The sequence below is a fragment of the Hyposmocoma kahamanoa genome, unplaced genomic scaffold, assembly GCF_003589595.1.
Source record: "Hyposmocoma kahamanoa isolate Upper Pololo Valley unplaced genomic scaffold, ASM358959v1 88, whole genome shotgun sequence".
Classification (NCBI taxonomy): Eukaryota; Metazoa; Arthropoda; class Insecta; order Lepidoptera; family Cosmopterigidae; genus Hyposmocoma; species Hyposmocoma kahamanoa.
The window spans coordinates 7,245,357-7,258,851 of NW_020654466.1; the positions used below are offsets into that span (position 1 = coordinate 7,245,357).

Consider the following 13,495-nt stretch of genomic DNA (forward strand, 5'->3'; position numbering starts at 1 on the left):
CCACATTCGCAGAGGGAGTGATCACGTACTTTTATTAAGTAGAGCAAGTTTAAATGTAACAGTATATACATGAGTGACAAGAGTAAAAAAATAACAAGTCAGACTGTAGCCATAGCAAACTACAGCATAGACAATGAAGAGTGATAGAATATGCATTCTCTTCACAGTAAGAGGCCACTCACTCATAAGTCACAACTGATAAATAGCTAACATATTCGCAATGAATGCTTGTTGAATTGGCAGTTGACATGTCGATCATTCGACAGCGTGACATCGACATTAAACTTAATAGTAAACTTCTTTGCTAAATGATTCCGTTGAACATGCCCAAATTAGAATGAGGCGATCTTAATAGTTCATCTGTCTTGTTCAAGCGAAAGATTGTGTACTGGAACACGAGTTCAAAAATCTTTCTCTTCCTTGTATCGATGACATGGACTATAATGCTTGCCATCGTGGTGAAACAATTTGCCAATCGGCAATTGGGTATTAAACAGTATACATACCTAAACTTATTAATAATAAATCTGTTTTATTTGGTAACACACAATAACGCAATTGTATTTGATTTTTTTTTATATACAAATGTAAAATTAAGAATTGTAAATATGAAAATAAAGTTTATTGGAAAAATACATAAATAAATAAAAAGGAAAACGAATAAAACGTCCTGTTTAAATTAATAAATCGTTCTTAGGGATCATTTCGTTTCGTGTCTTTGTCCTTCATCGCGACCGCGACTTACGTGAGAACGACATAAACGCGAAATATTGCTAAAGATCTCGTGGTATAAGTAGCTCTCGCGCAAGTCGCGCTCTGGCATATTAGTCTTACTGCGACAAAGCTTGCAACGTCGCACTTTGATATCTCGAGATACTCGTGATGAACTGCGTTAGACCCACTATTGTGAAACGGCTTATTAAATGTAAGGTGTTAATGAATGAATTATATAGTGAACATATTCACTGCGTGAGCTAACATAATGGTCGCATTGAATGCAAATTGTCAACCGAGATATATCTATCGACATTGTGTTGTATGACAAATCAGCTAACAAAATCAACCATTTAATTTTATATATATCAAGCCAATAAGTTGTTACATTTAAGGACATAATAAATACTTTTTCAAGAACTTGTCTTACAAAATTAAGACAACTTTAGAAAATGTCATTGTTTGTAAAAAAAATTAAATTGTAAAAAAACATTCTCCAAATGCAATGAAATTTTACGGATATTGTAATGGAAGACCGTTCTGCTACGCATAATAATTCTGTTTCACTAAGAGACGCGAGGGTAGAATTTATTTTTATACTGGTTTTAATTCATAAATTTGTTTTATTTTACGCGTATCCGAACGTAAATACATTTGTTTCCCTTCAAATCGCACACGCCACACGAGTTGTTGAAGAGCGAAAGTAGTGTCGATTTTTTAAGTAATTGTATGATATTACCCTGTGAAAGTAGTAGTAATTGTATTAAATAAGAAAACATTAATCTTAGAACGATGACAGACGTTGCTAAAAAGGTAAAGTGTGGATTTACTCTACTTTTGATTGACACGAATAAAGAACAATGATAAGTGTGCGTGACCTTACAATTTTCTGTAAAAATACGTCCAATAACTGTAAAATAATGAGTTATCCTTATTTAATTGTTGTTATCGTGGGCTCTGTGTTAAACAAATCTGAATTGTAGCATATAGAGTCATACATTCAAGTCGAGTCTCATAACCTTAATATGCGTCATGGTTGCTTGCTACAGGATGACGATAGTGTGCGTGTTGTAGGCAATAGTAAAGCGGTAATATCCAGTGAATGTTTTCAATATATAACATGTGGTGCATTCCAGGTGCAAGAATACAAAGACTCGCTCAAGCAAAAGGCAGAGCACCTCATAATAAAAGGATTTCCTGAGAAAATAGTGAAGCTGAATGAGCTTCTAGAAACTTCAAATTTCCGTGATCGTGATCTTGCGGATGTCCATCAGGTAATTATGATTACTTTCACTCTTTTGGTTTATCTTTTTTCTTGTGTATTAGACACTAGTCATAAAGTAATCAAAATTATTGTCAATTTTACACCTTGAAAAATGGCACAACACACAGCTTTTGGCTTTTATTTAACTTAACAAAGTATGGTAGTTAACTATATAAAACAAATGAAACTATTTTATTCGATTTTCACAATTTAGACACAAGTGAATATCAATAAAATTCAGTAAACAGTACCATCCAAATTAGGAGATTACCGCCAATTTTTGAACTGCCATTTAATATCGTTATTTTTTACTGGGCAGTTAGACAGTTGAATATACTTCCATATCAGCACTACATTATTGTATTTTGGTACAAAGTTCTATGTTGTATAGTTTGTAGTTTACATCGAGTATATAATCAGAAATAGAGATTAAATGTCATTTAATTTGAAAACTATTCTGCCATATCATTACTTTGACAACTGCGCTCCGATTGGCTAGCCCACGTTCGAAACAATTGATGGGTGTCGTCAATGGGAGTCGTCACTTGTTTCACTTCAAATCGACCAGTTAACTTGAGTTTTGCTATAAATTCTCGTAATTGCAAAATTACATATTTAATATTTAATTACCGATGAAATGTGCTACCGATTGTTTTGTAATTAGATGTTTTGTTTTTCCCACACCACCTAATGAAATAGCCCCCATTGATAAAGATATTATCTTTATTACAATAAATACAGAATATTTTTTGGAATATTCGGAGACGTAAACACAGGTCAGAGTTGGCCTGTCTATGTTTCAGTGCAAATGAGAGTTGATATTTATAAGAGCTGTATCGCTAATGTGTTACCAGGAATATATGGTCCTTATTTCATCTCTATTTCTGGTTATGTACTCGATGGTAGTTTAACATATTTATATTAATTACTATGAAGGCTAGAATCCAATGCAAAAGAATTGCACAAAAAAGGCTGTGCCAGACCCTTTATGAGACCTAGAGTCTTTCATTGGAGGCATAGAATGTGATTCCATAAACTTAAGACATGACAGTGTTGTCACTTTAAAGTGACCATCAAACCCTTGTAAGGTGGGACTGTACATGATTCCATTGAATCTCAAGTCAACTATCCACCACATTTTGTTGCAGATTGAGTGCACTCATACATTCAGTATAAAGCCATCATATTGCAGCCCCTGCATAAGGTCCTATTTTTTATTTATTTATATATAGGAAGATCAACAGCTTAAACTAAATTAAATAATAATAATAACATACACACTCAACATAGCCCCGCATTAGGGAAACCCTGTGTCGCGGGTGCCATAGATACACACATAGACCACCACAAATTACACTCAAACTCACAAGAGAAATAAATGTAGGCCATACAAATATTTCTCCCGGCCCGGGAATCGAACCTGGGATCTCTACGTGGCAGTCCGGCGTGGTAACCGTTCGGCCACAGAGGCAGTTATAACAACTGAGAGCCAATTAAAGATCCTCACAAATAAGAACAAGGATACACACAAATATAACAAGGAATCGGGGTACACAATTTACCTAACTTATTATAATAAAACATTTAAAAAAAACCACAGAAGTTGCAAGCCTTTATAAGAGTCAAAGAAGTGCTCACTCAGTGCTCTCATTGCCGAAATCACATTCGTAGTGTAAAGATCCAGATCAAAGTTATTACACAAAATGTTAAAATTATTGCTTGCACGCCACATAACTCGTTTGCCTGTAATTAGTTTGGGCCAGAGGTAGAACTAAAAGTGAATTGTTTCTAAAGGAGCTCCTTCACCACGAGCATTCGCTTGTGATGTAACAGTTCAAATTCCAGCATTAGAGCGGTGAGGGAGGAGAACCGAGCATTTGATGCGCAACACTTGTAACATTTAGTAGCCTCCTTCACCGAGAGCATTTGCCTGTAATGTAACAATCTGTTCACATTGTAAGGCTGCGACTCTACCAGATATAGTGGAAATGTTTTCAAATCTTTACTTAGGTGCCTGCAAGTGCTTGCAAAAGTGCCTTTGAGTGCTTTTGAGTACCTGTCAGTGCCTGCGAGTGCCTTCGAGTGCCTTTGAGTGCCCTTGAGTGCCTGCGAGTGCCTTTGGGTACCTTTGAGTGCCTTTCAGTGCCTTTGAGCGCCTCCGAGTGCCTTTGAGCGCCTGCGAGAGCCTTTGAGCGCCTGCGAGAGCCTTTGAGCGCCTGCGAGAGCCTTTGAGGGCCTGCGAGAGCCTTTGAGGGCCTGCGAGAGCCTTTGAGGGCCAGCGAGAGCCTTTGAGTGCCTTTGAGTGAGTGCGAGTGCTTCCGAGCATATGATCGTTTTCTCAGCATGGACTTTAAAGTGGATTTTAAAATTTCTTTTTCAATTTTCTGAACATTCCAAGATATAGGTTGTCTCATATTTGTTTTTTAAATGGCTATAGGATTTAAATAAATAAGTACTCATAGAAATACAACAACAATATTATTTTTTGAGACAGTGATTTGTAGCAAATACATAATAAGAAATAATAATTTGGCTTTATGGAAGAGTATGTCCACACTATTTTTTAGTTTAGCTAAATTAACTCCCTCAATTCCAATCACTGGACATTACACTAGCAGTAACTTACACTATTTATCACCAAGTTAACACAGTCTTCCTTTCTCGCTTACAGCTGTGTATTGCAAATTACTTTTAACTTTCATAATTTGATGTAATAAACTTAAACTGATTTAAAAATTGAAATGTTGTAGACTAGGGTCCATTTTTCATAGGAGTTTAAGTATTGCATACAGTACTAATACTGGCTCACCTAGCAGCAGTATTTTAACTGTAGTAATGGAACTGATAATAGATAGGTTTACCTCAGACTTAAAACAGAACTGTTAGCTGTTTTGTAACAAAAAACTCGTCAATCACTGGTATTTCATTCTAGTTTAATAAATTTTTGAATGCACGCCAAAGGGAACAGGGTTATGTGAAGTTTTCAGCACTGCTATTCGCAATCAGTACTACACATTGGGCTTTAAAAAGGAACTCCGTCTTATTATTCCTAGCTACACAGTTTTATATGTTATATAATGTATCCTTCAAGGAACACTTAGGAATGGGACAATACAGTATTTGTTCTACACTAGATTTTTTTATTCACTAATTTCCAGATCAATGTTGTAACGAGCTGTTGTCCGCAACTCGACGTCCAAGCGCCTATTTTGCGTAAAATATGAAGTATTAAAATAATCTTAGGAATCTTAATAATAAATGTTTAATGTTTCTGTTTGATTTATTGTATGAAACTATAGATGGAAACCTGTAATTGGCTTATTTCTTTTTCTGTTTTTATTAAATGTTTGAAGCTGTTGGTTTTCCATTAATAAATAAATAAATAAATAATAATAGCCTTTATTCCTGATAATTGCTCAAATGTTACAATACAATTCTTTAATACAGAATACGGTACAATTTATTAATATAAAATATTAAAAATAACCATTATTACATTAACAGTAAAAATAAATAATAGACACAAATGTTCATTTAAAAATTAATACTTAAATAAATACTTTCTAACTTATTAATTCATTTCACCTGTTCATTCACCTGTGTACAACATTTTTCTATAATTAAATTACCTATACATCATCGGCTTGTCTTCCAACATAGGCTTCTTGCAGGAACCTCCAGTTCTCCCTGTCTGTACCAGTCGTTGCCACAAAGGGTCTTATGAGTCTTAAGTTGTGTTAAGTATCTTTACAGTTGTGTACAACGACAATGTAATCCGACAACGCATGTGTGTAACAAATGACTTAAGATACCTCCTCTGAAACTTCCTAATTTCCACTCCTAACTATAAACTTCGTTATTACTGTGTTACAATATAATATTTCTGGTTTTGAATTGAATTTGCAACCACTGAATTCCTGTCGTAAGATTTTTAACATTATAAAATATGTTGGTTCTAGGACTTAAACATTCCAGTACCGCCACCAAAATCGGCTACCGAGCCAAACGCCAAACGTCAGAGGCTGCTGGACTCATCAGACGTGTCAAGTAATACTACGCTTGAAGGCTCCAAAGTGTATGCGCTTCCCAATGGGACTGTGCCGTGCAACAAGCCTCTTAGCGATCTGATACATCTTGTAAAACCACACATTCGAGAGCTTGTTGAGGATTCCAATCTGGTATGTGAACTTTTTTATTTATTTATTGGAGTCATTGTTTGCCCTACCTACAATGGTTTTACCTACCGCCTCTGGCTAAGCTGACATCAGATCCGGGCTCGCACCTCTGAGTTTCTCGGGATTTCTGTACGAAATTTACCATGAGCTTTTCGGTGAAGGAAAACATCGTGATGTCTAAGAAGGTTCAAAACTCTTAGAAAACGTGTGAAGTCCCCAATTCAGATTAGGTCACTATGACTTAAACCCTTGTCTGAGAGGAGACCCGCGGCCAGGGGGGCTACTCTCGATCTCCGTCCGACATCCGTCCGACATCCGTCCGAAGCAATTACTGTCAAATAAGTAATATTCGACAAAATTAAAAGACAAGTATCCAGTACGAAGCTCCATTCGCATCACTGTCTTTTCATTTGGTCAAGTATTGCTTATTTGGCCGTAATTGTTTCGGACGGATGTCGGACGGACATCGACAGTAGACCCCCAGCAGTGGGACATTGAAATGGGTTGGAATCAACAAATAGTTACACATTACAAGTAGTACATAGCTGTAACTAACAAATAGTGACGTAATGAGTAACAAACTCTATAACAGTTTTCGAATTTTGGCAAATATTGCACTCCCTAATTCAGTAGTGGCACTGCTTACAAATAATGTCTCTATACTAAATCAGGACTAGATACATTAATGTAATTATGAATATACAGGTGCTCCCTCAATAGATACAACAATATCGGTCAGTGAGAGCTCTTACAACAATGAATAATATTTTTTTGAGAATTAAGACCTAAATATAAAATATTTATGTACTTTAACATCATTTAAAGTAAGTAATATTGTAGAAAAAAAATTGAATATTTGTTACACCACTTTTGTGCAGATAGCCTCAATTATGTTGGACTGTCGCCCATTTTGACTCATCATTGTTTGATTGTTTATTTAGTTTTATGTGCATAAAGTATATAAACATTTAATGTCTCGAAAATTACATAGTAAGGAACAGAATTAGTTCTGTATAAGTATTTATCTAAATATAAGCCACTTGAGAGTATAATATAATCTCTAGCCTGTTACAAAATATATCTAAATGGAAACAGGGTTTGTCATAAATTACTTTTTTTGTCTTAGCTGAAAATGTGGATCTCTTTTATGATTCCTAAAATTGAAGATGGCAACAATTTCGGAGTATCAATACAAGAGGACACCTTGGCTGAGATCCAGTCGGTGGAGTCGGAGGCAGCCGCTTTTTTCGACCAGATTTCGCGGTACTTCATATCGCGAGCGAAAATCGTCTCGAAAGTTGCCAAATATCCACACATTGATGACTATAGGAGAGCCGTTAGAGTAAGTTACTTAAAGTGACCTGTATCTTTTTATGTTTTTAGATGCCATATTTAAAAAATATTTCGGGTCCTATTCAGGTACATGCGATATTCGTTACCGCTGTGAGTAGCGAAATCCTAGTGAGTGTGCGGTATTCCTACTGGTCCCAACCTAAGCGGATGTCGTTACCGCTATGGGTAGCGAAACTTTTTTGATTTGAGTCTTTGCCCATAGAGGTTCCTAAACTTTTTGGCTCACCGCCCACTTAGGCAATTATATAATATATGTTGTGTAGTTTATATAGATAATTCAGGTTTTTTTTTTCAAATGTGGTAGCACTCCCTGGACAGCATCAACATCCCGCATTTGCCTCCGAGGCCCCTACCGCCCCCTAGGACTCTTTAGTGCATGATAACTTTATATATAATGTAAGCATCATTATTATTAGTTGTGGAAGTGTTCCCAATTCTGTGTAAAAGTCTCTAACAAAAAAAACCATATTTGCAAAATGACGACTTTGACAACAAGTTACTTGATTACTTTTCTATGCTTATATAGGACTTCTAATTTTTTCCTTCGTCCATTATAATTTTCTGCATTTGACGTTGACGCCAGTCAAAAGTTGATGTTACTGAACGAAAACGACGCCTAACTTTGTTTTATTAAACAATTTTATTTTTTATTTCGGGTTAAATAAAACTTCATAAACTATTTCTAAAAGAAAGAAAATAATATGAGCCCTCGAATTTTATTTATTTTATAAAATTAAAAAAAAAATGATAAAGAGTCTATTTGCATAAAATCCGCTTAAGTACTTCAATAACCGGCAATTTATCTCACCATCGCAGTGTCCCTATTATATTAGTATTTCAACCCTGACGTTGACGACATCGTCGCGCAAAACGACGGAGCCATACTTGATACAAAAGTTGAAGTTGAAGTAAAATAAGACTGTTATGAAATCTCGCATATAATTCATGTATAGCAAACTAGAGCTTCTTGTGAAACAGTTCGTCTAGGGAAGTACTGCCTTACCTATTTCTGCCACCAAGCAGCAATGTTAAGCAACATTACTCTGTTTTAGTTATGATAGGTATGTGGGACTTCTCAACTTATGTCTCAGGGTGACTGTCCCTTAGATCTTTGTGATTTATGGTTCTGAGTGGCACTGTAGCTGTTATGGACAGGCGTGTCGCTTACCACCAGACGCACGACTGGTTCGTCCAGTCACTTGTCATTGACGTATGACTTCATCTGACTTTATTATACCATGTTATTGAGCACACTCCACTATCACTTAATTTGGTAGCATAAAATATCTGATGTTCTAATCTGATGGTTGTTTTCTATCCTCAGGAATTGGATGAGAAAGAGTACCTCTCCCTGTGGCTGGTGATGTGCGAAATACGCAACCGCTACTGCTCGCTTCATGACATCGTCATAAAGAATCTCGAGAAAATCAAGAAACCGCGCTCCTCCAACGCAGAAAACCTATACTAGTTTCATAATCTTATTAGTGTCTCTTAGTCCCATTCAATTATAAGAGTTATAAGAAGATACCTTACTGGCCGGAACGCAAACTCAACTGTTCTTTGCTCATCAGGCTCCACTGTAAATACTTCACGTCATACCAACAATCTAATGATAACATCTTCACTGTGAGGAAACTTGTACACGCTGTGTACGTGTTGGTATGCACGCGGCTTGCACAGGGCACAGTTTCCCCTTCAACGGCACACAAGCACAAATATACAAAACTCGTACTTGGCTTGCGCAAGTTCACTCGTAAGCTCGATCGTATAGGCATTCTTGAAGATGTTCGAATTTCACCAAATACCGCTCCTTTCCTGCTAAGTTTAATTATATATAACATGAGCATGTATCGCAAAAGACCGTAATTCATACCTGCTAACAAAACTATAGGTAATCATTTTTGTATCACTGACTGAACGTGATTGGTCAGTTTGAATTATCTTCTGCAGTTCACGTGATATCGAAGCCATGTGATTCGTCACATTGGATTCGCTCTTCAGCTCACGTGATATTTAAGCCATGTGATTGGCCATTTTAAATGTAGTACTACATTTTAAAACGTAGCGAGATTTTATCGTCCTCCTAGTACCAAGAAGGTTTCATTCATATAACAGGTCTTTATTTAAGAGATTAAACATTTTCATATGTCTAGTGAGTAAAGAACAGACTCGGATCATGTAGTAGTCTTTATAGCAACGTGAGACAGATGTATTATATATAAGAGACTGAGCCCTGTTTAAGGATTAGTGAATTTACATGAAGAACTGTGACTGGTTCAACACGGTTGCGCGATTTTGATACTGACATTGTCTAGGCTACGTATAGAGATAGGCTCGTTTACCTATAATTTAAGTTATAAATCAGCTGAAAAGTATGATTTTAGTTAATTATCAAAGTTTTCATTGTCCACATGCTATGAAACTACAGTATGATCATATACGTTCTTTAATATCAGTGATTCCAAACGATAACGTGACTTTTCCTCTAAGTTAATATTTATTGTTCCCTCAAATTTCCGTGCCTGTATTATTTCAATAGTTTATATTGACAATTCCCTGCTATTACAAAGTGATACAGTTTGGCTGTTAGTCAACGTTTAATTTAAAATGTAACAATATGGATAAAAATAAAATACATTTCTATGAATGTGTACTTGTTGTTTCTTTATTTAGATAATATTATGATGGTACCAAGCCATAATTGAAGTACTACTACCTTACCTAATTCTGCCGCCAATTAGTAATGCGAGCATTGCTGTGATTAGATTTTGTAGGGTATGGGTGCTGGACTGCTGGTGTGCTATTTAAATAAATAGTTATACATTTCATTGCCATAGTTTTATTCACGATTGTACTTATTGGTAGAAACGGTTGGGTAGGGATAAGTGGAAACGACATTCCACTTATCCCAACCAGTTACGGTGTGGTATGGAAGAATGGAAAAAAGATCCACTTGTCCCCACCAGGAGCGACAGTGGTAGGGACTAGTGGAATAGGCCCATGGGACTTGTCAACTTACGTCTCAGGGTGACAGGCGCAGTGGCAGTGTTCCTCAGATCTTTGCGAATTAATGCTCTGAGTGGCACTACTACTACTGCTATGGACAGACTGGTCACGACTTATTCGTCCTATCACTGAAAAAACATTCTCGTGTTACGAATATCGCGATGCGTCGTTGGCATTGCGCTCGTTCAAGTGGATGATTCACGCCACGTGGTTGCCGGGCGCAAATTATGCACGTGTCAAATTACGAGAATGATACGACGACATGTGATGTGATAAGACGTTGAATTAAGTATGATCTATGTCCCCAAAGATATTTTTGTCTTTGATGAGCACCGCATTTAGGCCGCGCTGTATATTGTTGCGGAACGGTAAGAAAGCGAATTTATGTAATACAATTTGTATTTACCATAATGCACTTTATGTCAATTGTGCAACGTTATTATTATACGAGTCAAAAAAACAATTCGTCCGTTTTAGGTTCAATTTATATTGCGGCGGAACGGAATGGAAGTGAATTTTTATAGCGGTACTTTACAGTGTATAATGAACTTTATGGTCAATTGATAACGTACAAACTAGATACGAGCCCCAAAATCTTCCGCGGTATTCTCGCACATGCTCGAGTTAATCATAAAGTACATTATGCTATGTACAATATCGTTACAAAAATTAGCTTCCATTCCATAAATTGAACCTTACGGAGAATTTGAGTGCATTCTCGTGAATTCCCGGCTCTACAGTCGGCTGTGTCGTAATTGTTATTTCATCAGTGCCGTCGGCAGTGTCTGGCGAATTCACGGATACGCGCGTAAAGAGGCAACGCGGCGTCAAGCGTGTACGAAACAGGTACCTATATTATAATTTTTTGTAAAACGTTGCATATAGACCGAGTGAACACAAATATCTCTTTTCCGCTTTTCCGTTTTCTCTTCTTCTGCTTCACAAAAATAAACTAAATAAAATCAATATCCTACTCGTCACAGATGAAGCTACGGCAAAAAAGTCGTTAGATACCAAAAACGGAGATCTGCAATAAACACAGAAAAATTCGTAAGGTTCACTGCACAGGCCAATCGGTGGTACGTACCGTGGCTTAGTTGGCATAGCGTCTAACACGGTTTGTTAGAAGACGTTGGTTTGAATTTTTTTTTGTTGGAATTTTTGTATAAGTGTTCAATCTTCGTATTAATAATTATTTATAAGGAACTAGTGGAGTAATTTAACAAGAAATAATTGAATATCACGCTAGTGAAGCAACCTGACATTCAATAAATTTAATTACAATATCCTACTTCATCTGGGGAAATTACAGGCACATGGGACTTGTCAACTTATTTCTCAGGGTGACGGGCGTAGGTTAGTGCCCCTCAAGATCTTTGCGATTTTAACTTAGAGGATGAAAAAAATGATTTATAGCTCTGAATGACGCTGCAACAGCTATGGACAGGCGTGTCGCTTGTTCCATAGTCTAAGGTCGCTTGCCACCAGGCGCATGACTTGTTCGTCCCGTTACTTAGTATCATTAAAAAAACCGTGTGACGTAACAGATCTAGACTAAATGCTATGATAGTATGTATATAAGTAGTTATCATCTCAGTACAAGTACTAAAACAACCGACTTCAAAAGTCATTCATTCCCTAGTTTGCCTCCATTAGAGATGGAATATTTTCTTCAAATTCAAATGGGATCACTTCTGAGGTATCCTCTTTCCAACAAAAAAGAATCATCAAAATCGGTTCACAAATCACGCGCCGTAGTTATCGCGTAACATACATAAAAGAAAAACCTACAGTGAATTGAGAACCTCTTTCTTTTTTGAAGCCGGTTAAAAAAGGCAGATATTAGCTAAATTGTTTACTAAACAGTTGAACACCTATACAGCCTCAAGGGACAGTCGCGAAAATTCAAGAGCAGTCTCGCGAATTCGCGTTCATTCTCGCGCAACGAGGCGATATAAGAAGCATCCGTAAGAAGCGTCTGCAAAAAGTGCAAACCACGCAGAACTCATGCATGCAGCTCGTTAGTTCACTTTAAAAAGCTCATGATTATAAAATCTCCTTGATATACTTAGATGCAATTGGCCATAAAACGGTATGTCAAAACTTTCGTTTTTAGAATCTACGTACTGTCACATGCATTAATATATAGTAATAAATAATACATAATGATAAGGGGAAAGGTGTACGAGATGATCCTTGGAGGTAAGATGATCCTTTTCAATTGTAGCGAAACTAGCAACGTCATCTAGATATTTTCTTCAGTAAAATGTAGGCTTCAATGTCAATGTCCTCTCATCAGTCAATTCGTAATAGCGATGTGAGTGATGAATTCATTTTTGTGGAAAAAACAAAAATTGTGTGAGTTTGATCTAAGGTAAAGTTGATTAAGAGCTTAGGCAACTTCCATTCTAAGCAATCAATTGCTAAAATTTTTGTGTTGGTGACTTTGCATAATGCTCTATTTACTTTTTTAAGGCGTGGTAACAGTAGACAGCATACAGGTTATTTTGCCGAACTAAAAATAAAAAAGTAAATTGGTGCAAGATGACTACGGTTTTGGTGCACGAGATGATCCGTGGGGATCATCTTGTACTGAATATATTGTTAACGGACTATATTTAATTTGTATGTTTTTCTGAGTATACTGAAACCTCTTAATTAAATAGCTTGTAATACGAATAAAATAGTAGAAGACCGGATTTCGTTTACATGATCGATCTCGATTAATAACAAATATAAATGCTTTTTCTTGTTTTAGACCAGGCCGCGTAATTGTAAAAGAAAAACCATTCGTGGTGGGTGGTTGGGAGACTATGATCTAAAGAACTAGATGCGTATAAAGTAGGACGCCACGTAGATCGGCAAGTAAATAGGTAGCAGTTATGTCATTAAAAAGACGGGCTAAAGGTGAAATAAAAGGGTCTGTCAGTTCAATGAAATATTTAGCTGAAAAAAAAAAAATGTTTTCATCAGATGTGTCAAA

At 36.4% G+C, this 13,495-nt stretch overlaps 1 protein-coding gene across 1 annotated transcript; it reads left to right on the plus strand.

Annotated features, from left to right (window-relative positions):
* The first annotated feature begins 1,378 nt into the window (after positions 1–1,378).
* On the plus strand, positions 1,379–10,175 carry LOC113235808 (proteasome activator complex subunit 3). The gene is made up of 5 exons (XM_026471714.1): positions 1,379–1,527; positions 1,851–1,988; positions 5,938–6,156; positions 7,280–7,495; positions 8,831–10,175. Exons 1-5 carry the CDS (start codon positions 1,507–1,509, stop codon positions 8,972–8,974), a joined length of 738 nt encoding a protein of 245 aa, XP_026327499.1. The 5' UTR covers positions 1,379–1,506; the 3' UTR covers positions 8,975–10,175.
* The last annotated feature ends 3,320 nt before the right edge of the window (positions 10,176–13,495 follow it).